Genomic DNA, 27,489 nt, shown 5'->3' with positions numbered 1-27,489 from the left:
CCAGTACAGCATACTCACTAAGTCAACCACACTGCCCTTAACCCAGGCAGGATTAGCAGGATATGGAAACAACCAAAGCTGAAGAGGGCAAAAGTAGTAAAACCAACGTTTTAACAATACATGTGCATGCATTAGCCACAAAGCAAATGTGCACTCAACATGAAGAACACGTACGTACAATAGGTAATATATGCACTTCTACATGAAGAATACTAGCATAGCATCCACTAGACATGAGGAATACTAACATAACCGATGTATAAGTTGAATGCAACATAAAAGACAAGCAAATACTGCTCACTAAGTTAGAAAAACAAGTATAATAGGGCAGCCATCTTCTGCAAAATGGAAGCCGCAGCACACTTTTAAATAAACAAAGGCCCCAGTGCTTCTAGAGAATTCAAAATGCTAAATCCACAGAAATCCAGATCTGTGTAGAGCTCAGGCAGTAGCTAACAACCCGAGCCAAGGCTACAGTGAAATAAGGGAGGATAGGAACAGCAGAGAGAAGGTACGAGTTAGCTATTACCAAGACGCAACAGTGTGCAGTAATAAAATTGCGGTAAAAAAGTTGCCTCTAAAAATAAAATCCCTTTAAAGGTGTACCCATTGTACCATTTAAGTGGAGCGAGTGTTGCGGGGGTGTCCCCCACTCCCCTAAAACGTCCCTTTTTTGCTGCGATTTGAACACATGGAACTGACGCAAGCAGTATACTCCCAGTTTAATTAAAGTTTATAAAAAGCACAACTGACCTTTGTTAGCCAGGTGCAGTTAAGCTATAAGCCAAAAGACTTCATGAATAATAACTCTAAAGGGTCTGCAGTAGAATCAGAAAACACAACACTTACATTAATATTAGCAAAATTCTCAATAAATACAGGAGAAATCCATCCCAAACATGGTCCAACTACCCCACCTGGAACAAAAGGCGCCCTAATAAACGGCCGCTCTATGGTATCCCATGCCACTGAAATAGCAGACATAATCCAAAATGAGAACTTAGATCTCTTGACCATCTCGGAATCCTAGCTTCATCCGCAGCAGGACCAGTCATCATGCTAGCTATCCCAGATAATTACACTCTTATACGCATGGATCGCACCATGTCTAGAGGTGGCGGCCTTGCTATAATAGTCAAAAATCACCTATCCCTAAGACTCTCCTCACCCCATAACACCAACTCCTGTGAATCCCTCACAGCTAAATTTACCATTGCAAACAACCAAACTATCACCATCCACCCGATATACCGACCACCAGGCCCCCTAGGTTCCCTTGAGGAAGACCTCATGAACCAATTATCTGACAGACAATCTAAAAAATTCTACTCAATGTCTCATCCTAAGCGACTTCAACCTTGGATTCAATGACCCACGTGACCCCAATGCCTTACAAATTAACAGCACCCTTGAGGAACTAGGATTTACCCAAAATATTACAGATCCTACACATATCAAATGAAGGACCCTCGATTGGATTGCCGAACATAACTGCCCAACCACCATCACTTCTATAATGCCTCAGCTATGGTCCGACCACCACATGGTATCCTTCACCCTAGAAGCCACTACACCCATGAACAACAGCATCCTAGCTCCCACCGCACCTACCAGAAATAAAAGAAATATTACCCCAGAAAATCTCATCCCCCTCATTCTCCCCACCTTAAACTCCATCTCAGATCAGTCTCACTCTGCCTCCATGGTAGAAAAGTACAATGAAGTGATGCTTGCCTCTCTGGACGCTATCACACCACTGAAAATCAGGAAGAGCAAACCCCGCCAACACCTAAATACCTGGTTCACACCCCTACTGAAAGACATCAGACAAAAGAAACACCTAAGTGAAAAAACCTGGAGATCAGACCCCTCAGACATCAATAAAAATAACCTGAAGAAATTAGCCACCCTCTACAAACATCCTACACCACCTGTATCACTCAAGCCAAATCTAACACCAAAGAATTGTTCGGCATCCTACAAGAACTAGAATCCCCTATCCAAGCTCCCGACTCTTTCCTCAAGGATGAGGACCGGTGCACAGGCATACAAAATGCTGTCGCCAATAAGATAACAATGCTTCAGGCGAAGATCCACAACAATAAAGCCTCCATAACTATACCAAATACTGTCAACATAGGCACCCCCTCCAAGGCTACCACGAATTCATTACCAACTCTGAAATCCACTCCTCCTCCACCCACACTTGACACCCCTCCCTTCTACTTTCGCAAAGTTTCCACTAAAGAAGTCGAGAAAGTCATCCTCGCTCTCAAACCCTCCAATTGCCAGGGCTACCCATGTCCAGCCCAAATCATAAAAGACGCTGCCCGTGAACTCTCATCCTTCATCACTAAACTCATAAACGCCTCTTTCACATCCGGTACCATACCTAGCAACCTGAAACACTCCTGGGTCCTCCCCCTCCTCAAAAAGCAAACTTTGGACCCCTTCATCCCAACCAATTACCGCCCTATAACCACTGTGCCGTTCCTACTGAAAATCCTTGACAAAGTAGCTTACCTACAAATTCAGCACCACCTGGAACTAAACCACCTCTTAGCAGTTCGACAGTCCGGCTTCAGACCACAGCGTAGTACTGAGACTGCACTCCTAGACCTTAAGGCACAAATAGACGCACTAAGAGATAAAGGTACGGCTTCACTCCTACTATTCCTTGAACTCTCTGCTGCATTCGATCTGGTAGACCATGCAATACTTTGCAATCATCTGGTCATGGCAGCCTGCTTCTCCCATGAAGCAGTCGCATGGATCCAGTCCTTCTTAGATAACAGGACAATGCAAGTTTTCTCGCCTTTAGCAGCTGCAGACCCTGCACCTTTTTCATGCGGTGTACCCCAAGGATCATGTGTTTCTCCAGCATGGGGTCTGGCATGGATTCACATGCTCATGAATATTCCCGGTCGTCAGGCTGGGAATCCTCGGTAAAGAAAAAAAAAAAACAGTATCAGTTTCGTTTCTGATCTGTCTTTCGTAGTAATAACCAATCACTGGTCTCTGCGTCATACTGACCACAGCCAATGACTGCCCTCTACCTAAGCACCGCCTCTGGCAGCCATATTCAGATTTTTACCGCACGTTCATGTGTTGGGATCCTCGTGCTATTGCTCTCGAGCGTTAGTGCTATTTTTTCACGTTTTTTCTCAAAAAACTTCGTTTTTTCGGTCAAAAGAGCCTCAAGCTCCACCGACTCTCCATCCGATCAACGGGGACCCGTGTCGGATTCGTCTGCGCCCCTCAAGGGTGAAGATTTCGTCGAGCTACGCTTTTGGAGGACTCCAGAAGTTTCTCAGGCCCGGACATGGCCCAGGAGAAGGGAAGCTCGACGCCCGGAAAGCTGTTCAGGATCTGCCCTGGATGCCAGCTGCAGAACGTCTTTAAGGAGGACGAACACTCCTTTTGTCTCTACTGCTTACATGAGGACAAGACGCACGTGGAGAAGGACTGTGCGTTTTGCGGCAACATGTCGGAGCGGACCATGAAGGACCGCCATCAACGTCTCGCCAACTGGCTGGAAGGGAAGAGCCCGTCAGGCGAGAAGAAGAGGAAGAAATCCGAGCGGTCTTCTAAGACCTTTGAGGATGCCCCGGCGACGGGGGTCCAACACAAGGCCAAGCACCGCAAGTCCGCTGGCACTGGGAGCGCCGAACGGTCGGGCTCTACGGGCGCCAGGCAGGGCGCACCCTCCCCGGCACCTTCAGCCACGAGCCAACGCTCTGGGTCGGGTAAGAGGAAAGGCGAGCACCCGGCGAAGCTCCTGGAGAGGCCCCGGTCGAGCTCGAAGGCCCCATCGGAGGGGGAGCGAGGCAGTGTCCCCCCCCTCAAGGATAAGGCGGTGAGCGCACCTAAGGTGGTGAAGGCCTTAATCCATCCGGCCAAGCCCTCTATCGATACTGTCGCGGCGGCCCTGGCTCAGCCTGTGGAGGCTACACCAGTGGTGGCGACCTCGGGGCTCAGAGTCTCCCTGCCACCTCGGAGGGAGTCCTCTTTTGTGCCCATCGATAGAACCCCCGTGAAACCCCCGGCGGGGAAGAAAAAGGGGGGGCAGGGCGTCGTCGTAGATTCGGCCTCAACCTCAGAGGAAGAGCTGATCGAGGTCTTAAGCCACGGCCTTGGCGTGGAAGAAGACCGGCCCGTCGGGATGGATCCCGACGCAGGGTGCCGACGGGGCCCCTGATCGCCCGTCGGATTCCCCTCTGCCAGTGCCGCAAGACAACTCGGCGGCCATTTTGTTGGCTATACAGTCCTTATGTTCAGAGATAAGGACGAGACTACCGTTGCCGACGGAGGAACCTTTCCTGTCGGGGGATCCTGAACCGGGACCTTCTGGTGCTCCCCCGCCCAAGAAAAGAAGGATTCACCCTCCACCTCCTTTTCAGCCGTCGCGCCCCGTCCAGCCCTCCTCCCCGTCCACCCGAGGGGATGATACGGGGACTGACACGGCAGCGACGGGTACGGACGACGAGGTATACGACGAGGATCTACCGTCGTCACCTCCCACCAGGGCTTCTCCGCCCGACGAGATTGGATCGTTCCACTCCATGATCGCCAGGGCATCCGAGCTTTTCCAACTCTGCCCTGAGGAGAAGAAAAAGGAAGGATTCCTTTATCAACGGCGCGAGGCCAAGAGGAAGACGGTCCTCGCGGTGCCTCTACTGGACGACATTTGGGATGAACCCTTCCACGACGCCAGCTAGAAGAGACCGGTACGAGAAGAAGTACCGGGTCCCGGACGCGGCCCCCCTGTGCCTCCGGGCGCAGCCTACCCCGGACTCCGTCGTCTCCGCGGCGGCCAGGAAGAAAGCGGGGGGGTGCGGCCTCCATATCGACTTCCCCACCGGACGGCGAGGGAAAGAAATTGGACGCTATGGGACGCAGGGTCATCTCGTCTGCAGCGACGACGATTAAAGCGGCCAACGCCTTGGCTATCGTGGCCCGCTACGACAGGGAGCTATGGTACAAACTGGCTCCCCTGCTGGACTTCCTACCGGACGACAAGAGGGCGGATGCCCTGGAGATCCTACAGGAAGGCGAGGTGGCGTCGGACCACGCCATCACTATTGCGATGGACATCGCCGACACTGGGTTTCGCCAGTTGGGCAACGGCGTTTGCCTTAGGCGGCGTGGATGGCTCAAGGCTACGGACTTCCGTCAAGACGTACAGACCAGAGTCCTGGACATGCCGTTCGATGGGAACAACCTGTTTGGGAAAACAGTGGACGATTCCCTTCAGGCCATTAAAGTGGACACTGAGACGGCCCGGGCCCTTGGGGTTCTGCAGCAACGACGGACGCCCTTTCGGAGCAGCGGAGGCAAGGGCGCCTCCAAAGGTTCCGGCGGCGGTTTCTACACCTACCGTCAAGCGGCCCGCTCGTCGTCTCAGGAGGCCTACAGAGGACGAGGCAAGTCTGGCGGACCCCGCCGTCGTCGCCAAGGAGGTCAAGGCGGCAAAGCCTCGTCGAAACAGGATTGAACCGGCCGTGGGGTCGGGCCCCCACCGAAGCACCCCGGTGGGAGGCCGGCTGGCGAGCTTCGTCAGTGTGTGGGAGTCCATCTCCACCAACCGTTGGGTGCTGGACGCCTTAGCCCGGGGCCACGCGCTCGAGTTTCAAAGAAGGTGCCCGCGCGTCCCCCCCGTGGCCAGGAAAGAGCTTCACGTCCCTCAGCTTCTCCTGGAGGTAAAGGCGATGCTCAGGAAGGGCGTCATCGAACTCGTCCCAAAGAGGCTTCGGGGCTCCGGAGTTTACTCGAGATACTTCCTCGTGAAGAAGAAGACGGGAGGATGGCGCCCCATCCTAGACCTGCGACGTCTGAACAAGTTCATCAAGGCGCAGAAGTTCCGGATGGTCACCCTCCAGCACGTCCTGGGGCAGCTGGAGGAAGGAGACTTCCTGTCGTCGTTGGATTTGGAGGATGCCTACTTCCGAAAATTCCTCAGATTTGTGGTCCAAGGGCGTCACTACCAGTTCAAAGCCCTCCCCTTCGGACTACGGTCGGCACCCAGGGTATTCACCAAGTGCCTTGCACCGGTGGCGGCGAGCTGCGCCGCGAGGGGATCCACGTCTACCCCTACCTGGACGACTGGCTCATCCGAGCCAAGACGAGGGAGCTCGCCGTGGAGTACACGGCAAGGACCGTCCAACTTCTCATGGACCTGGGATTCTCCGTGAACTACGCCAAGTCCCACCTGGTACCCGCGCAAAACGCACTGTTTCTGGGAGCGAAGCTCGACACAGTGTCCCTTCTGGCCTCCCCGTCGGAGGAAAGGACCAGGTCCATTCTGGGCAAGCTACAGCGGATGTTGGTTTCCGACGCGGCCAAGGTGAGGTCCATCAAGTCCCTCTTCGGAATGATGTCTTCTTGCATCTACCTCATTCCCATGTACAGGCTCCGGATGCGCCCGTTGCAGGAGTTCCTGGACGCGCGCTGGATCCAAACGACGGGCGGCTTCGAGGAGAGGATCACACTCGACGAGAGTTTCCGCCGAGCGGTCCGGTGGTGGGGCAACCGCGCGCATCTGACGGCGGGCATGGACTTCCAGACCCCAGACCACCAGGAGACAGTGACCACGGATGCCTCCCTGGAAGGGTGGGGAGCGCACACCGAAAATCTGCACGCGAGAGGCCTTTGGCTCCCGACGGAGAAGTCCCTCCATATCAACGTCCTGGAGCTCCGTGCAATGTTCTGGGCCCTCAGGTCCTTCCTTCCGTCCCTCAAGGGCAAGGTGGTGAGGATCTTCACCGACAACACCACCACCATGTTTTACATCAGGAAACGGGGCGGAACCAGGTCTCCAGCGCTGTCCAAGGAGGCGCAGGACCTGTGGCATTGGGCCGTCGCCCAAAGGATGTTTCTGGTGCCGTTTCATCTGGCAGGGATAAAAAACACCATCGCCGACTCACTCAGCAGGGAGCTGCGCTCGTGCCACGAGTGGGAACTACGGCAGGATCTAGTGGATCGCCTCTTCCGACGGTGGGGCACACCCCAGATCGACCTGTTCGCGACGGCGACGAACTCCAAGTGCCGGAGGTTCGCCAGCAGGTTTCCCCAAGCGAGGAGCATGGGCAATGCCTTCTCGTTCCCCTGGGAGGGCCTGTTCCTCTACGCGTTCCCTCCTTTGCCACTGCTAATCCGGCTCGTCAACCAGCTCAAGAGGTCGCGGTGCAGGATGATCCTCGTCGCACCTGCGTGGCCGAGGCAGATATGGTTCCCGGACCTTCTGGACTTGTCAGCGTCCCCGCCAATCAAGCTGCCGGTGGACGCGGATCTACTCTCCAGGGAAGGAGGCGCCATCCTCCACCACGACCCGAAATCGCTGAACTTGCAGGCCTGGCTCCTGCGGCGCTAGAGTTTGGAGGATACGACATACCGGCCGACTGCAGAGAGGTTCTTGCAAAGGCCAGGGCGTCCTCGACTGTTAAATGCTACGGACACAAATGGAAGAGGTTCTCTGTCTGGTGCCACGCACAGAAGATTAACCCTCTACGGATTACGGCTCCCCAAGTACTGCCGTACCTGCTGACGCTGGCCAAAGCTGGACTAGCACACGCGTCCATCAAGATTCATCTTGCTGCGATCTCCCGATACACCAGAACCACGGGCCGGACATCCTTGTGGTCTCATCGTCTGGTGAAAGAGTTCATGAAGGGACTGTTCAGATCGTTCCCGCCGGTGAAGGCGCCGGCCCCGGCATGGGAGCTCAACGTGGTGCTGACCAAGCTCATGGTACCTCCGTTTCGAGCCTCTGCACTCGGCCCCGTTGAAGTTTCTGTCGTGGAAAACAGCGTTTCTTGTGGCCATCACCTCCGCACGACGGGTGGGAGAGATCCAGGCCCTTTCCTGCAAGGCCCCGTACTTGACTTTTCACGACACGAGGGTAGTGCTCAGGACGCACCCCTCCTTCATGCCCAAGGTACCGTCGGACTTCCATCTCAACGAACCCTTGGTGTTGCCTGTGTTCTTCCCGTCGCCTTCGTCGCCGGCTGAGAGGACTTTGCACTCGCTGGATGTGGCTAGAGCGCTGAAGTTCTACGTGGACCGCACGAAGTGTTTTCGGAAGACGTCGCAACTCTTTGTGAATTTTGGACCTGTCAATCAGGGGAAGGCTCTCTTGAAGGCTTCCATTTCCAGATGGCTCTCGGGCTGTATCATGTGCTGTCATCGGTTGGCAAACCGACCGCTGCCTGGCCGTCCGAGAGACCATTCCACCAGAGCGATCGCAGCTACCACGGCGTTCCTTTCTGGTGTGCCCCTGCTGGACATATGCAGGGCTGCTACGTGGAGGTCGACGCACACCTTCACGAAATTCTACTGCGTCGATCGGGATTCCAGGGAGGAGTCCAGGGTCGGCCAAGCAGTGCTGCGCAACCTGTTCGCCTGAGGTGAGCCTGGTGAGGAGGTAAGATGCTTAATGTTGAGTTTGATGTAATGCTTAATGTTGAGCCTTTGCCACCTCCCGTGGTTGTGCATGTGTGTACTGCTATGTATTCTTTATTCATGAGCATGTGAATCCATGCCAGACCCCATGCTGGAGAAGGAACAAGTTACTTACCTGTAACTGTTGTTCTCCAGCATGGGTCTGGCATGGATTCACATGCGAACCCTCCCGCCTACCCCTCTGCGGCTCTTCACTTGGTCATACTGCCACTTCACGTGCTTCCAAATCTGAAGATAGCTGCCAGAGGCGGTGCTTAGGTAGATGGCAGTCATTGGCTGTGGTCAGTATGACGCAGAGACCAGTGATTGGTTATTACTACGAAAGACAGATCAGAAACGAAACTGATACTGTTTTTTTTTTTTCTTTACCGAGGATTCCCAGCCTGACGACGGGGAATATTCATGAGCATGTGAATCCATGCCAGACCCATGCTGGAGAACAACAGTTACAGGTAAGTAACTTGTTCCATCTCCCACCCTTTACAATATTTTCTCAAAGCCCCTTTTCGATGATCTAGACGGTCTAGGTATCACCTACACTAACTATGCAGATGATACACAGATCCTCATCCCGTTGACGGGAGATTACGACAAGGATTTGGCCTTGTGAATAGAGTCTACCTCATCATCCAGGCATGGATGGCCTCCCACGGTCTATACCTGAATGATGACAAAACTGAACTCCTCATTCTAGGCACTTCCTCTAACATCAAAAAACTAGGTCCCAACTATGACTCCTTCATAATCGACAATAACATAATTACTGTGGCCAAAGTAGTTAAAACCCTTGGCTTCTACATAGACTCCACGCTTACTTTTGGTAAACAAGTGAATGCCATGGCTTCAGCCACCTCCTACACCTGCAAGTTAATTAGAGCAGCCAAGCCCTTCCTCTCACCTAACAATGGTCATTCTAGCAAGGGCACTAATCCTGTCGAAACTAGATTACTGCAACGCCCTCTACACAGGCAGTAACAAATACATCACCGCCAAAATACAGACACTTCAAAATAATGCCCTGAGAGCCGCCCTAAACTTCCCTAAAAACACCCATATATCAGGCCTCAGGAGATCTACTAACTGGCTCACCACAAATGACAAATTCCTTCTCAAAACAGCATCTCTTACACACAAATGTCTTAACCATGCAGCCCAGCAATACCTTATAGACAGATTCACCAGACAAACAGCCTCTTGCCCCCTTACAAAAGCTAACTCCAACCTTTTGTTAGGACCCAGATTCAGACTCACCAAATCTGGTGGAAGTAGCTTCGCTGTTAAAGCAGAACAATATTGGAACTCCCTTCCCCCTGCTCTAAGGGAAGATCTCCCCTACCAGCAAATTCAGATCCAATCTGATTCAATGGTTAAAAGAACATGGTGCCTTACCTCACCCTTCTGACATCTAGGATCTCATGTATATTTTGTATATTTGTTCTGCCTTATTTATTTGTCATACCTGCATTCTTGTGAACTTACTGTATATATATACATCTGTGATTCTTTGACAATACATATCTACAGCATTGTAACCTAGCTGTACCCCATGTTTAATCTGTAACCTGTAACCTAAATTGAACAACCCTCTTTATGCCTTTGCGCCCGAATACACCTGGGTCTGGTATGCAATATAAATAATAAAAACAAACAAACACGTGACCCATAATTGGAGAACATTGTCTATTCATTGGAAGTCAATAAAAATGTATATATTTATGGGGTGGTGTATCGGGTTAAAATGGGTGAGGCGTGGTTTGGGGCGGGATTATAAACAAAGGGAAACGGGGGATTGTGAGGGACCCTGCCAAATTAAAAAAAGAAAGAATTCAGTATTTGTTCGTTAAAAATGTTTTGTTAAAAAGGTTTTTGGTGTTTTTTCAGTCAGTAAAATCACATGTAACCGGTTGAACCCTATAGAGTGTATATTTAGCCGCCACCACTAAGCAGTCCGCATAGGTTTTTGTAAACTGATAAAATGTGATGACGTTATTTATGACAAAGTTGTACTACTTAAATTATTGGTGGTAATGGAGGAGTGGCTGGATTTTAATGCTTGTATGCTGTCCCTGCTTTATTTGACTGATAATAAAGCTGGATTCTGCCTTGCACTTTGTCTACATCGTCGCTGAGTCCGGTTTGTATTGAGTCTAGGTCCTTTGGATTATTAGGGACTTTTTAGGATGTTGGATTGTGATCACTGGATTGGCCTGAATATCTTAAATTTAACCCTACAAAAACAGAGATTGTAATATCGGGCTCGCCCCCCTCCTGTCCTTACCTACCTACTCTGGCTTTGATCCTTGACAATAAGGTCTGGCACTTTCCCCCTCTGTAGAGAGTACAGAAACAGTAGAGAAGCAATACTGCATAGTTATCTCTCCATTGTTCCACCGATTGCTCAAATAGTGAAGACTGTGTTTTTTCATCTTAAACTGTGAAATACAATTCCTTACATAGCACCTCCATCGTGTAAAAGCTGTTCTAGCCATGGTCTGGTTCTGTCTGGCTTATGTCAATGGGGGTCTGTGTGGGTCTTCCTAAGTTTCTATTCTGAAGGCACTAGAGGCTGCAGTACAGGGCAGCCTTCCTAATCTTGCACTTGCCCAAGAACAGTCAATGCTTACCGATTTAAGGGCCTTACACTGGCTTTAAGTGGAGAAGTATACTATTTTAATGAGCTTCTTATAGTGCCTTGTGCCATATTTAAGTGTGGACTAGAATTTCTGGAATCCTTTAAAAGACATCAGCAGTAGTAGAGTAGACAGTAGAACATGCTCTTCTCTGGCCTCTGCATTGTGCAATAAGCTTCCACCCGTTAATAGAAAAACTGAGGATCATTCTCTGTTTCACAAACTAATACAGATTTCAGCTGTAATTCTTTATATAGCAAGTCTAACCGGTCCAGCGCCAATCGGTCACCAGTGGCAAATGTGCACTTTACAAATGTGAGCACTTTACAAATTTGCAAAGCATAACGTTTATCAATGTGGATGAAACAAAGACGATAAACTGCAGTACGATCATCAAGATAGTACACATCTTGTTGCATGCAATGAGAAAGCCTGCTACGCTTTGTCTCTGCCAGCAGGTCCTTTCTGTGCTTCTGCATGATCCACGTGATCTTCTGCATTCCATGTAAAGGAAAACAACAACATATTGAATAAGGGCTGTATAAAAAAACATCAATGTGTTCATCGTGGCCCAGTGTAGTACTAATAGGTGCCGGTGGGGACAAGTATCTTCTATTGTGATGTGCGGTTTCATTTTCTTAGTTTTGGCAAGCAAAGCACACTGAGGGGAAAGTTGATGTGATCAGCACCGTGACCCATTCGCGTCATTTTGTGCCCAGTCCAGATTGCAAACATTGGGCCTAGAATTATGTTTGTGGCATCAGGTCAGCTCGTTTGCATGTTGGTTGGTTCACAGTGTTCAGTCTTCTTTGGTTGTTCCCTGGCTGTTTGGCCTGGCACATAATAGAGGCGGCCCATTCCAAGATGTCGGTACAACGTTCATCCATCGCCTGCTTTTTTTCGCAGCACTTTTTGATGAAAAATGTTTGCCAAAAAAAGAATCGACCAATATGGAGGGGTTGGGGTATAGGGAATAAATAATAAGGGACGGGGAATGAGGGGGACACCCCTATAAAAAAAAAAAAAATTGCATTCATTTTTCCGGCAAAACATTTTCGGGTAAAAAAGCAATGGAAAAAAAAACTGGGGATGAATGAACATAATGAACATAGAACCCAAGATGTCTACTATTATTTAGGTTCCAAACTTTTAGCTTTATTGCAGTATGTAAGTATTTGTTCCCGGCTTCTGAGTGCTGTCAAGCTGCCAATTTCTTGATCTTTTCTCATTTGATTTTAGGGATTTGATCCTGGATCCAGCTGGGGGTGCAGTGGTTTTGTTCATGGAGCTTTAGACTCTAGAAAGGTACCTCAGCCCAAGAAGCAGCACAATGGCTTCTACAGAAAGGTCCCTTACATCAGTGAGTCAAGAATGACCACAGAGCTCGCAGATACTTTGACAAGGGTGCACCACACACAGTTCACTACTTTTTTTCTGTAGAAAAAAGAGTTGCACATTTGCAGGATCTATTCTTGAGGAAGCAGGGTGAGGGGGTCAGTGTAAAGCAGAAGGTTAGGATGCCAATGACATAGCAGGAGACTTGTTAGCAGTGGTGGAGGCAAGCAAAACCTTTTGAACAAATAGCTGGGCCATTGCAAACGTTATCTTGATCACCCAAAGTGAATACATTATTGGCGTGTGGCGCTGGTGTATCACTGTGCATTGCAGAGCAGTTGGTTTCATTCCTATGTAACAGAATTTAGCACTGATGGTTGCGACTGCGTTCACTGTATTTAACATGTTGACATGCATATACGCTCCTTTCCTCCATCTTGTGTTATCCCTTATATATTTGCATGTCTGCAGCCTTTGCTGTTTTACCAGTTGTCTGTTTGCATGCTCCCTCCTGCACAGCTGACATGGTCACCATCTATGGTGGACAAAGTTCCACAAGAAGCCATGACCTGCCCAGATTAGAGCGGCAAAAATAAAAAAAAGTAAAACGCAGGTATTCTCGATCTACACCCGCAGGCATTCAATTTTCACCCGCCTCATGCAATTCAGAAAGGAGCTTAAGACCCTCCACTACAAGGAGCACCATCTTCACAGACCGTAGACACCCCTGATTGGGATCAAACGGCCGCCCCTGCCCAACCTCACACCCAATTACTGCTTCTGTTGCTTATTTGGAATACGGTACGGCCCTTCTGTAACTTGTGCCCTTAACCCAGTGGTCTTCAAACTTTGGGGCTGGTCCCATATGGGGTCGAATGATGTCCAGGGGGTTGCGTGGCTCTTCAAAAATGGACTGCAGTGACTGCTTTTAAAAGGAAATATTAGCATTTATTGCATGTGGGGGGCGCCTGGCAACAATATTTTTACTTAAGGGGGGGGCTCGGCATAAACACTTTTGAGTACCACAGCCGTAACATGTATTTTTCTTAAAGCATAGTTGGAAACCATTCCTCTGCTTCTCGATGCAAAATCCGCACTCGATAAATGCCCACACTAAAATAAATATAAATCAAATTAGGGGTACAGTATTTTGTCTTGATGTCTTTCAAGGTGTTGAAGGTGAGGTTAATTTGTTTTGGGGTGGGCAGGTCTATGATTTCTAAATGTTCTGGGAGTGAAATGGTATAGATAAGATACTTGTCAGTTTCCCATGAATAAGCCTTTATTAAGAGTGGCTTCCTGGAATTTTACGGGACTAGACACCCCACAAGAAAAGGAAGGTATTGTCCAACCTATGCACAAGTAGCAGATAGTATTCATTTGTGCCGGACATCTCATGAAAGCAAACACAGATTAAATATTGAGTAATACATGCCATTTTGCAATTAAAGGCTGTGCCTCTGCTAAAACTAGAGTTGTCAACATTGTTTCACAATAATCTGTGGTTTACTGATGCAACCTTTAAGTAGAATGTGTTTGTAGAAGTGACCTTTGAGTACTGCCTTTATAGTATAGTATTAACGCTCTTAACATTTATACTGATAGATTTCTTTTCGTTATAATCTTTTTAGAGAAACTTGCTTAGATACAAAAAAATCAAACCAGGAGTGCCACTATTTGGTGAAAAAAATGTCCAGGTGTTAATATGTGTGTTTCATATTGGCAGTAGTACCAATTTAGACTACTTGACTTAAGCTACAAAAATCCATTTGATTCGCAAATAAGTTATTAATAGTAACTCATACTCCCCATTTAGCAGTCTTTTTAGAAGTAAGTGAAAAGTAAGTCTGAGTTATTATGCGTAACTCATTTATTAGGACTGGTCAGTTATGGAGCACAAATGGAAACGAGATTCGCAGAACACTGGTTCAAATTCCGATCACACGCTTAGAGGCTGGTCTTCGATAATATAGATTGCTATAAAAGATGAATTAATTAATGGATGTCAGAGCAAACATCGAGGGCAAATACAAACCAGTAACTCTACACATGAATAAACAAGCAATACAAGTGCAGAAAAACAAATAGATGCTCGGCTGTTAGTCGGAAAGCCTTTGGACAAATACAATTTAGAGAGCAAAAAATAATCATGCTAGCATTGCACATGTAAGAACGTACTCATAATGGCTTTGCCCCACCATGCCTGAATTTACCACTGCAAGGACAGACGTGTGATGGCTTTGCCTCAACAATGCCCGTATTTGCCCCTGCAAGAGCACATCTGTGATGGCAGCCCTGTTGAGAAGGATAGCGAAGGCTGGATTATGCAGATTAACTCCCAGGAAGCTCAGCCTACAAGGAGTCCTCAGACACAACTGGTACCATCCCATAAAGTTCCTTATATGACTCAAGAATTTCCTGGTAGCCCAGTGCAGGGCTTTTGCAATGGCTCAAAACCCACTGCCATTTGAAAGTGTCCAGTTTTCTGTCCATATTTCCTGTCTATATAGCCTGGCTCTCGTGGCTGTTCATGGCATGGAAGAAAGTAGAAGGCCTTTGCTCTCGTGCTTGTCATGGGTTCAATATGCCAAGGCTCACACTGAAACTGTGTAAGGCTTACATCTTGACCACTGCTGAGCAAAGGCAGTGCTCATATCCTTAAAGATTTTGCACAAAATGACAAGACTAGGTGAACATTTTGCACATTTTTCAATGCATTGTGAACATGGCAAATTCGTTATTTAGAGTTTCTAGGTGTACAAACTGCCCAGATCCCTGATTCTCTTGGCCATTGGTGTGCTTTGAAGCACGTTTACATCTTTTTCACACCCATTCTCTCCATGTTGGCTAGCTGGTTGTGGGCCCCCTCAGTGCTGATCTTTGGGTGCGCTGGTGTTCACGTTGTTGCCTTGAAACCTGAATGCTTCCCTTCCCCACTCTGACTAAGTATGGTAACGTCACAGAAGAGTGCTAGTCTGTCACTGCACAAAGAAGGACAGACATCTGGCCCTTCTCTCCCTACATACCCTATTGTTGCACATCCACCTCTTCATTTCACACAATATAATGAACACAGCCCACATAGGGAGCCCAAACTATATTTATACAATGTAGATGACTACGTATTGCTCTAATTTGATAGCTTGCTTCAAAGTATGGCAACACCTTGCCTCACCATGAACGAAATATGTCTAATATCAAACTCTTAAAAATAACCTTTTTGACATCAAGGTGCAAGGTTTTTTCGATTTACTATACCAGTTTTACCACTCCATTCCCTTAGCGACAACATTCAGCTTTATACACAGTCTATTTTTTACTTGCCACTCTTGGCTCAGGCTTGGCAGTCAGAGAATTAACATTCTGGAGTTTGACCTGGGGTACATGAATAGCGACGCCCGGGAAAATAAGCCACCAAAGTTCCAGCATTGCACTGTGTATTAACTAACAATGCTCCAAATCTGCCATGGAATCACAACCCAATACCACAACACTTTAGGACATATCTGCCTCCTCCGTTCCACAGAGCTCTGGTTCACCTAACTGGACTGGCATGCACCCATGCTATCACAAAGCATTCTTCCCCTGCTACATCACTCTCCCCGTGTTTGTAGCAGCTAATTCCCGCTTTCCCATTTTCATGTCTTCCCCTTGCTGTTTTTCCTTTCTCCAGCAAACAAATGTTTGGATACCCTAGTGGATGCTCAATATGCCACTCCACAGACATGTTTAGGTGCTCTACACTGGTGATTTGGAGCAGTATAAAAGCATATTAACATAACATCTGTGATGGCTTTTCCCCAAAATGTCATTATGTGCCTCTGTAGGAACTCCCATAAGCGTATTGCCCGATACTGCAGTGTTTACTGTATGCAGTGTTTACATAATGCAAGCTTGCACCCCTATCCTCACTACACACACACACACACACACACACTGAACACTTTGCTCCATCTCCCCAGCCTACGCACCAGGTGCAAAACACACACATTCACCCAATATTCACGCATATGCACACTTCATTCTTTTAAACGTCCTAATTGTGAAGATCGATTCCCACTTGGGCCGCTCTGCCTTAGCTTGTGCTTCTTCTTGGTGCGGGTAGCAGCTTCAAGTGGGGAAGCAAGTTTGTGGATACTTCATCACTGAATGACACCCCCAGCAAGGTCATGGAGTCCCTCTGCTTATAAGCATTTAATGCTAGATTTGATTTTACTAATGCATCCTATGGAAAAGCACGTGATGGGAAAACTGTGGATCACAACATATTGGGCATATAAGCTACACTGTTGCTGCCTAAAAATAAATCGGCACTGCCGTGACAACCATTTACATAGAAGACAAGGTTGTGTTGTGTCATCGCACAAATGCATCCAGAATGTCAAGACCCCAATCTATTTCCCACAGAAAGTAAATCCCAAAAACAAGAGTTTGATATAGAAGACTTTCAATATGAACTAAGTTCTAAATATTAAAGGAACTCTTCAGAACTAAGGTCCTGAAAGACCCAACATGGGATGGGAGGAGTGGGGAAAGGTGTTAAATTATAACAAAAATCCACCCGTCAACAACAATGCCAAACAAATTCATAAATCAAGTTAAATTCCCTAAAGCTCATGACCCCTTATCTCATGAAATGTCCCTACTGCAAGCCCCTGCAGCCTAATCTTCACTGTCCAGGTACCAACCTTCTCACAGCTCACCCACATTGGAAATCAAACAAAATGGCACAGGAGGCAAAAGACTCATTAAGATTAGGTCTCAGACATTTTCTTTTAGTCGTTTCATTCGGTGTTTCTCTTTGTTAGAAGTAGCCCTGGAGGGGTGGAGACTTATTAGAATAGGGTTTGAACATTTTAGTTTTTTCACAAGCGAAACCCTAAGAGCAATAATGAATCACCATTTAGTCTAACCCCACCTGCCACATTCTTAGTTAAAATACCCTCTTAAATTGTAGAGTTACCACTAGTTTCTGGTAGGTGATTATCTAATCTGGATCATTGGTCTATTAAAATAAAGATTTGTTGAACCCTAAGTCAGTAGTGGCGTGTAGCATTATCTTGAGTTCCCCATAGGTCACAAACTTAACATTAATCAGAAAATAGATCTACCAGTGTTTTTCCATTTTTGCCTGATTTCTAATAAGATTCTGACAGGTTCTTCCACAACCTTGTCGTCAACAGAGCTCAGATTCTATTGAGAGGAAAAAGGACACTAGAGGCTAGGGAGGTGAGCCCACTACGCAACACCCTCTCTAGCCGAGGCAAGTGAGGCCTCACTGGGAGAGTCTCCCCCTCTGGAGACAAGGACTCCCGTTCCTGTGAGGAACTCCCTGATGCCCTCCAAGTGATGGCTTATATGGACATCTCTAATACACCATAAAGTTATCAGTTTCATGAAGAAAAAGTGAACCTATATTATCAACAAGGAAATGAGGATATCCCTTTAGATCAACGTCTCCAATGGACTGGGCCGAGGAGACTGAAAAGGGATGACAAACCAAAGAACCAGAGAGAGGAGCTGGAAAGCCGAGGGCGCAGAAAGCCGAGAATACCAGGGTAAACACCCTGTACGTATAAGAGCTGTTGCAGAATGCAGAGCCTGTGTAAGCCAGAGCAGCTCCGACACGGAATGAGAAACACTGGAAGACAGGTGAGCGAGAACAAGTTGGAATCGAGATCCGGTGGAGGCATGACCACGCAGCAATAGTGGTGGGCAGCCGGCCCGCACAAAAACGCAGACACCACCAGCGGGAGGAAGCAACTCCCGAATCATGTCCCTGCAACAGCTCTATCCACAAGGCGAGAGCAGGATGCTTATGAACCAGACGTTGCGGAAGATAAATATCATACATGAAAGGGCACCCCAGGAAGAGTGAAATATAATTGGGCGTTGAGCAACCAAAATTCCAATGAGGAGAACTATATACAAGGGTGTGTGGAGTCCTACAAGAGGGAGAGAAGGAACTTGAGCAGACCTAAATTAATCCCTAAGAAAGAGGACAATGAAGCTACCAGTCACCTAAAAGAACTGGAGAACTTAGTCCAAGGGATAAGCACAGACTATTTGCGTATGATTTATTGAGGAAAACGATATTTGTTTTGTTTGTTTTGTTTATTTGTTTATTTATTTATAATGCGCTCCAGACCCATAGGTTACCGGGCGCAGCAACAGGTATATGCGAGACTTACAAAGTTACAATGTTACATGAATCAAATTACAAAATTACAATATTACATGAATATACAATTACCGGTTGCAGTATTTACATGAATGTGCAGTTGGCAATATACAGAGTTGGCAGTTATAAACATAAGGTTACAACACATCTGGGTGCATTAAGTAGGGCAGGTGTCTAGACGTTGTTAGCGTTAATGTGTTTAATGAAGTTCCTTCTGAAGTGTGGGAAGGGTTGGTCTACTCTTAGGTTAGGTGGCAAAGCGTTCCACAAGTTGGCAGCTCTCACAGGGAAGCTTACGCCTCCGATTTTAGCGAGTCTTAATCTGGGTACTACCAGGCAATTGGAGTTGGCGAGTCTCATGGGTCTAGTAGATGTTTTTCTTTTTATTTTGTCCGTCAAGTAACTAGGAGCAGCATTATTTAGGGTCTTATGGGTCAAAGAGATCATTTTTAGGTGGATTTTATTATCCGTGGATAGCCATTTGTGCTGCCGCCTAATAGAGGAGATATGCACCCTCTTCTTTATGCCTAATGCATCTCTAAGAGCATTATTTTGTAAGGTTTGAAGTCTTTGGGTAGTGGCTTTGTTGGCACCGCTGTAAAGGGCATTGCAATAGTCGAGTCGGGAAAGTATTAAGGCTCTAGCCAAGATTAGGCAACTGGTATTGGACAGGAAGGGCTTGCCTGCTCAAGTGTAGGCAGTAGTGGAAGCTAGGGAGTTGACCTGTTTGGTGAAGGACAGGGTAGAATCAAGGTAAAAACCGAGTGTTTTTACTTCCCTCGAGACTTTGATAGCATTTCCATCTATACTGAAAGCTGAGTAGTCCGGGCGTAATTTGTTAATATTGGCTTGTGTACCCAGAATGATCAACTCTGTCTTATCATCATTCAGGCAGAGACCATGAGTGGCCATCCATGCCTGAATGATAAGATACACTCTATTCACCAACTCCCTGTCCCTGCTATGATCCCCAGAAAGTGGAAGGCGAATCTGTGTATCATCTGCATAGTTAGTGTAGGTGATACCAAGATTGTCCAGATCATCGAACAGAGGTTTGGTGAATATATTGTATAGAGTCAGGGAGACGCAGGAACCCTGAGGGACTCCACAGGTGATGGGTATAGGGTCTGCTGCTGCCGATGGGGAAAAAACTCTCGTAGTTCTCTCACTCAGAAAGGATTCTATCCAACTGATAGCTTGGGTGGAGAAGTGAGCGGCAGAGTCCAGGTGTCTGCAGAGGACCTTGTGGTCCACAAGGTCAAACGCAGCTGAGAGATCTAGTAGGAGGAGGAGGGCTGTCTTACCTTGATCTCTCAAATCGTCTATTTGGGTCTTTAAATCGAAAAGGGCTGTTTCCGTTCCATGTAGTGGGCGGAAGCCAGATTGTCTAGATCCTAGTAGTTTATGCTATTCAAGGTATTTTTGAATTTGTGTATAGGCCACTTTATCCAGAATTTTCAACAGAAATGGAACTGTCGTGATTGGCCGGTAGTTTGTAGGGATGAGAGGGTCAAGAGTTTGCTTTTTGAGCAACGGGAGCACCCAGGATTGTTTTAAATTAGCTGGGATGATGCCTGTGGCGAAGGATGAGTTGACAAGTTTGGAAATAAACGGTGATAAATCTCTAGCAGCGTCTTTTATTAGCTGTGCTGGGCAGATATCACCTTCGCAATTCGATGGTTTGGGGATGAGGATGATTTTTTCTATCTCTAGTGTGGTAGTTTTTGTGAAGGAGAATTTGCTAGACTGGGGTTTGTTGGTAGCCTTGGGTGGTGGTAGAGTAGGAAGGTTGATCGAATCTTTTTTCAGTTGAATTATATTTTGGAGGGTGTTGATTTTGTTGGTTAGAGCATGTTGGATATCTGTACACCAGGTCTGATCTTTAGTACAGGTGTCTGGTATGGCAATGGGTCACTCAAGTTCCTTCAGTATGGAAAAGAGTTCCTTCATGCTAGAATTGGAATTGGCGATACGATCATTGTATGAATTCCTCTTAGCCAAACAAACTGCATTTTTGTATTGTCGCGAAATAGATGTTAGGTTGTCCTTGTTCTCAGCAGTTGGGTGTAGTTTCCAGTTAGATTCATGTTTTCTCTTGGTGAGGCGTAGGGCCTTGAGTTCAGGAGTAAACCATTTATTTAGATGGGCTTTAGGTTTGCTTGTACGCATCTTAAATGGGGCAATTCTGTCCATAGTATCAGTCATAATTTTATCATACTCATGCACTAATATGCTAGGGTCTAAGTTGTCAGGCAGTGCATTTAATGTTGGAAGAATGGCTGGTATGACATTGTCTATTGTCATATTCTTTTTATTTCTTGTTGGGCATGACAGTGCCATGGGGACGGCTGTAGAGGATGGTCGGGAGGTTAGTAGGTTAAAGGACACTAGTGAATGGTCCGTCCATGATAATGCCGAGATAGATGAGATAACTGCTGTACAATTTGAGTCAGCGACCCAGTCTAGTATTCTGCCTTTCGTGTGGGTTGGGTTGTTGACTTTTTGGGAGAATCCTAGGGAGTTGATAGCATGGGCAATAGTCGCGGCGTGCGCATCTGCTTGGTCATTAAATCCTAAGTTAAAATCCCCTAGTACCAGCAATTGTGAGGTGGTTTTAGCATTAAAGGTTAGTAGCTTGTGCAGATGCTCTTCGAAAGTCCCGAGCGGACCTGGAGGTCTATAGATTAGGTGAATGGTTAGGGATTGATGATTGTTTATGAGGAGTTTTGCTGTGAGGGCTTCACAAGATTGTAGAGTTTGGGCAGGGGCTAGTCTTAGCGAGAGACTCGATTTGGAGATGATGGCAATTCCGCCTCCGCGGATGCCCTCTCGGTCTTGTCTACATATAGTGTAACCGTCAGGGATGGCTACCATAAGTGAAGGTCCTGCTACCTTATGTAACCAAGTTTTGGTTATTGCAATAAAGTCCAAGTTCACCTCAGTGATTAGATCAGCTATATCAAGGGCATGTGCAACTAGTGACCTGGCATTGAGGAGCGCTCCTTTGTAGGAGTGATCCTTGGTTTCCTCTTTGGGATGTGTTAGATTAGGAGTACTTTTCGCGGCTGGGGTGTTATTGGAAGCGTTGCATTCCTTACCATTATGACGTTTCATCTCACGTATTGTAGGAGGGAGGAGTCATCTGGGTGTCTCGTGAAGTTTGTTAAGTCTGGCACGTAGTTTGTTGTTTCTATCGTACGTGGAACTAGGCCGAGAGGTGTAAGCTAGTGGTCCTAGCAGAACTTGGTATTTTGAGTCAGTGTGGACATGAGTGTTAGTAACTATGTCTGTTTATATAGGTAAGAAGGGTCCGAGTGCATGTAGTGGGGTCTCTGTGTGGCTGACCTGATTACAGGTGGCAAGGAGTGTAGCAGTAGCCATAATGGAGTAGACGCTGGATAGGCTAGACATTATGCGGAGCTAACACTTAGTTGGGTGTGTAGTGGTCGTACAGGGAGGATGTTCCCTATGGTGAGGTAAGGTGATCTAGCCCACATAGATTTGTGTATCAAATTGGCTAGGAGCACAACACCTAAATTGAGAGTATGACAATATCTAAATATGCACAACACCTAGCATTGAGAATAACACGATGGCTGGGAGGCACAACACCTAGATTTGAGAGTATGACAATATCTAAATATGCACAACACCTAGAGTTGAGAATAACACGATGGCTGGGAGGCACAACACCTAGATTTGAGAGTATGACAATATCTAGATATGCACAACACCTAGAATTGAGAATAACACGATGGCTGGGAGGCACAACACCTAGGTTTGAGAATATCTTGATGGCTGAGAGGCATATCTAGTTACAGAGTGGCATAAATTGAAGTTGCATGCATGGGCAGCAACTGGGAAGCCGGATCAGCCATACAGTTTTGACAGAAGTGCAAACATTGCGTTACAGTCGGCTTGTTGGGCCGCGTAGCAGAGTGGTGCATAAAAGAGGCATATATATGGTGTGGTACAATGCATGCAGTCCAATGGGTGGTTACTTAATATGCTGTATAGCAGTTGACTATAGACCATATAGATATAATCCAGACAATCTGTGTGACTAAACACTGCACCCAGAAGAAGGAGTCATTCTGCTGGCCTTAGTTCTACTGGTGGTAGGGTCTGATAGGTTAGATTTGGACAGTGGGCGGACTTGTTTTGGACATTTACTCTGACTTACAAGCACCTTAGTTAGTAAAATAGGTAGGAAACACCCCACAGACATAGGGGGAAAGGTAGTCCTTATTTTACTTTAAATAAACAATATGGTAGAAATGTCTTCCCAGTTTCTGTATCCTTCTTATGATCCTCCACAATTCTTTCCTTTGTTTGTCATACATGGAGGTTCTTTTATTGAGGGAAGATCTGCCAAGGTCTCTATCGTCCATTGGATTGTGGGCTGCATTTTATACGCCTATTTGCTCTGGAAGATTTTCTTCAAAGGGGGGGGGGGCTTCATGCTTCCCTGATGAGGGCTAAGCCAGCTTCTGTTGCCATTCAGTGGAAAATTCCCTTAGAGCGCCAATGCAAGAATGCTATGCGAGCTGCACCACATGCATTTTAAAGGTGATACTCTATAGACTCCATTTCAAGGACAGGCACCCCCACCCCTCAACGATTCAGCCAAGCAGTGCTGCACATCATCTCTGTCTGATTTATTACTGTGCCTTATTTTTCTAGTAGTTTTCCCTTTTGGTATGTGCATAGTGATCTTACACAGGTGTGGAGGAAAGAGAATGGGATGAAGGAGTAAGAAGAAGTTACTGTCCATAGTGATTACTATACTACTAGTCCATAGTCTACTTTTTTCGCTGTATTGCCCTTTTGCTACGGCCTTTAAAAAGTGCCAACGTCCTATAATAAAAACAACCTGGCAGGGGGGGCCTGGGAGCATGCGTGAGAGTAAGTGGGGCTGCATCTCTGCATGCGGCTGGTTCCGATCCTTCTATCTTTCTTTTCAATTAATTCTGTTTTGCCACAGGCTCCAGTCGCACAAGTATAGAGGGAAGGGGAATATCGACTAGGAATACAGTAGTTGCTACAATGATTATCTTGTTCTTTTTAAGCCGCTCTTCCCTTTCATTCATCCAAACCATATGCCTTCTGGCATTCAAGACAGTAACAATGTCTTCTTGGGGTCCATGGACATAAAAGAAGATTTTCATACGGCTATACATGGAACATACCGCTATACTAACAGCCTCATTCTCTGAACCGCTCATGGGTAGCCTGAAGATGAATGGAAGCACAGAGTTGTTTGTTTGAAATTAAATGACTGTGAGATGGCTACAACGGCTCATTTTTGTGGTATGGTATATTAAAGCACTAATGACCCAAAATGTGTTTTCAGAATATACTAGAATTCATTTTTATTCATTTCTTTACTCTTGTTTCAAGAGTTTAAGAGTTTTTGTTTTTGTTTTTTAGGTTAAACAAAGTTGTCCTTCGACCAAAGAAGTCCGCAACCTTTTTAAAGAAGCAATCTTACTCCTGCAGGCAAAAGGAGTGGTTTTCCTGAAATCACAGAATCATGACGTCTATCACGTAATGAGATTTTAAATTAAATGTTACGTTGTGATGGGCTTATCCCTGAATAGTAATGATATTTATAAGATAAATATTCACCAGCTTATCCTAGGACAAGAACTATCCTGCCTTTTCCATAGGGCAAAGTTGGGGCTGGTTAAAGCGGTCAACTGTGACCCATTGCAACACCGATTTATCACTAATTGCTGCATGTTAAAACACAGCTCCCACCCCACCCGCAATCTATGTACTTCTTAATTTACTTTTTATTTACGCTCACTCTTTATTTATCCATCCTGAACATCCTCTGTTGTAGTTACCCAGAAATCCAAGGGATTTCAAACTACAAGCCATGATGGCTCTGTCTTGCCCTCATATAATCTCTTCTGTTATAACAGCTAATGACCCTGCCCATTACTTCTCATATAAACTTTAAAGATCTATGACAACACCCTCACAACACTCCTATCTTTTTTCCTACAATTCTTTCTTCCTCCTCTCTTCAAGCACCCCCTTGCCTCTGTCTGTGAATTTGAACACATTTTTAGGACTGCCAACCGCTCATGACCTATTTGCCAAACGGATGGTCAAGGAGCTTTCTCCCCTCACCTTCTACCTCTCCTGCGTCTATAGCTGCTTCCTTTCCTTTGGAGTCTTTCCAGCCTGCGTCAAGTTAGCGCCTGTCATACCAATCTTAAAGAGCCTGTTCGCTCATCCCAATAAGCCTGCCAACTAACGGCCTATCTCACTTCTCTCCAACTAGTCTAAAATCCTAGAATAACTCATCTTTAATAGAATCTCCTCCCAGACTGCAATTACCTCTAGGATCTTCTTGAATCCGGATTTAACAACAGTAATTCTACAGAATGTCCTCTCAACCAAGTCTCTAACACCCTGACCACTGCTCACCACTGCAAACTATGCTGTATGCTCGTCCTTCTAGACCTCTCTGCAGCTTTTGACATAGTGGACCACACCCCTCTTTTATGTACTCTTGCTGAACTTTGGATATAGGTAGAATGGTAGGTTCCAGTCTTAGATAATGCACTAAGATGTAATTTACGTTAGTACTCCTCTCATGAAAGACCCGTTTGAGGTGAGATACGGATCTTTCTGCTCTATTAATTGATAATGCATTCACCCACCCGCTAATTGTTATTAGTGTGTGGAGAATGTTCCAGCATCCTGTTGCTATATGTTGGGCTTTTGGGACATCTGTTTCCCTTGTGAGCTTGTCCACCTCCAATTTCCTAACCCTCATTTCAGAGCCCACCGCTAGGCCTTAATCACATCCTTAATGGAATTCCAATGTATAATATTAGAGCTGTCCATTTTGTCATTTAACTGAATGATTTCCATAGTCTGGCCAGATATTTCAGCAATTGCCCCAGGGGGGTCTCAACATGTTTCTTGATCAACCATGTGCTTGGTAATGGACATTTCTACTGGACAATGGTCTGACATTGTACCCAAGCCCTATCTTTGTATTTTGAACCAAATGGAAGCCAACAAATATCAGTTCTTGTAAGTGTTAAGTGCAAATGAGAACAGAAGCTGAAGTATTTTCCCTACCATGCAACACCCTCTAGATATCGTAAATAACCATGTTATTTAGTTCTTGCTTGAGGCAATTGGAGGCTGTTTAATCCTACACCTCCATTTCCTTGGAGTGATCTAGCCCATCAACCGTCAAGATGTTCAAGTGCCTTCCCAGGATCAGTGAACACAGAGATGTCACTGATAGCAACTGCATTAGAATCTCTTCCTGGCCAGAGGTTTGGGCATGAAAAGAGGCCGTCACACAATGCCACTAAGCATTCATCAAGCGAATCCCCCAGAAGAAAAAGGGGAAACCTTCCTGCATAGCACAGACACACAAGCTCTTTTTTTAGGGGCAGAGGAGAGAATTTGTATTGGAAACCATTTGTCTTAATGATGTATAATCCCGGGAAAAACAGTTCTCTTGAATAATGTATGCCACCTTTGCTGAATTATACTTCAAGAATGATTCAATAATGCTCACTTCCATGGTGAGTTCACTATGTTCACACAAATCACACAGTATGCCATATTTAACATCCAGAAGACCTCCCCTGCCATTTTTCTCTCCAGATTCCCTGTACTATACAACCCCTCCCATATATCCTTCCCACCAAGAATATAGCCTTGGGCCCATTGTGGTGTATACCATACCTGCCAGAGGAGAGGAAACCACCCTGCCACCACGGCATGACACAAAGTATTCTATTCATAAAACAGAACAGACTCTTTCCAGTAAATGTTTCATAAAAAATGTAGGGGAAGACCAGTAAACTATTCAGCTGAAGCAAACATATAGAGGTTAAGACAACACCGCCAAATTCAAGAAACCAGAAGAAACAGTGCAGTAAAGAGACATATTGTGAGTTCCCACCTGTGAGACGAAGGACCCAGAGACATGCACAAAAGATGGAAAGTGCATCAAATGAACCAGGTCACATGAAAGATCAGACTCCTTCAATGTATTAAGAAAGCCCCTCTATTGAAGGAACCATCAGAAGGAATATTAGAAGGCGCGTGAGTCTGTGGTTGATTCCAGTCAAACTCCAGTGTACAGTGAGAGAGGACCGTTATATTTGTAACGCGCTTTTGGATTTCAAACAACTCTGTGCCTTTAACTGCAAGGACTGCCTATAAAGACCCATTTCAGGTGCGTAGCACCACGGTTGAGTCCAGTCAAACTCCAGTCTGACTCCAGGAGGAGTCATGGAGGAGGAACCCCCACATGAACACCCAAATCGGCCTAACACTCGAGCGAAGCAGCGCCTCATTCCTCACTTATCCTGCAAGGTGAGAAAAGCCAGCGTAACACGCTTTCATCATCGCCGGTGATGCACAGAACAAACGCGAGTGGCCGGTGGCGTTCGGTAAGTGATTCATCTATGGGAAGGCTGTCAGTGAACCGTGTGAATGCTGAGCGTGGGATGGGGACGGCCAAGGTGGACACGAGAAGGGAGATACTCGAGACAAGCGAGCCACTTGAGGTGACCAGTAACAAAGATAATAGCAGGATCGACAGGCTTGATATAACCGATGCCGAATTAAATGAAATAGGATCCTTTATTGATCCACAACGTGAAGTGGTGCTACTCACGACTATGGGCGGTGGAGATAAAGGGATTGTCAAGCATATCGCAATCACGGAGAATGCTAGCAATTACTCTGGCAAACAAGTATGCACCACTTCAAGCGCTACACAGATTGTGACAAATTTACCCTCATTATTAGTAGCGGCATTGCCGCTATTGCCATCAATATGGAATGTTAACAAGGAGAGTTGTGGCAATCACCTGCGGTGCAGCCTGAGCCCTTCTCATG

At 46.5% G+C, this 27,489-nt stretch overlaps 1 protein-coding gene across 11 annotated transcripts in view; it reads left to right on the top strand.

Moving 5' to 3' along the window:
- Positions 1-27,489, top strand: part of STN1 (STN1 subunit of CST complex) — a 1,349,458-nt gene that overhangs the window by 1,016,606 nt on the left and 305,363 nt on the right. For all 11 annotated transcript variants that reach the window (XM_069611734.1, XM_069611735.1, XM_069611725.1 and 8 more), the window contains one exon: positions 24,034-24,150. In XM_069611734.1, the coding sequence (XP_069467835.1) occupies positions 24,034-24,150 (117 nt within the window). The remainder of the gene's footprint in view (positions 1-24,033; positions 24,151-27,489) is intronic.

Source organism: Ambystoma mexicanum, chromosome 8 (genome assembly GCF_040938575.1).
Source record: "Ambystoma mexicanum isolate Mex_15411 chromosome 8, UKY_AmexF1_1, whole genome shotgun sequence".
Lineage (NCBI taxonomy): Eukaryota > Metazoa > Chordata > Amphibia > Caudata > Ambystomatidae > Ambystoma > Ambystoma mexicanum.
This window is presented reverse-complemented; position numbering and strand designations above follow the sequence as displayed.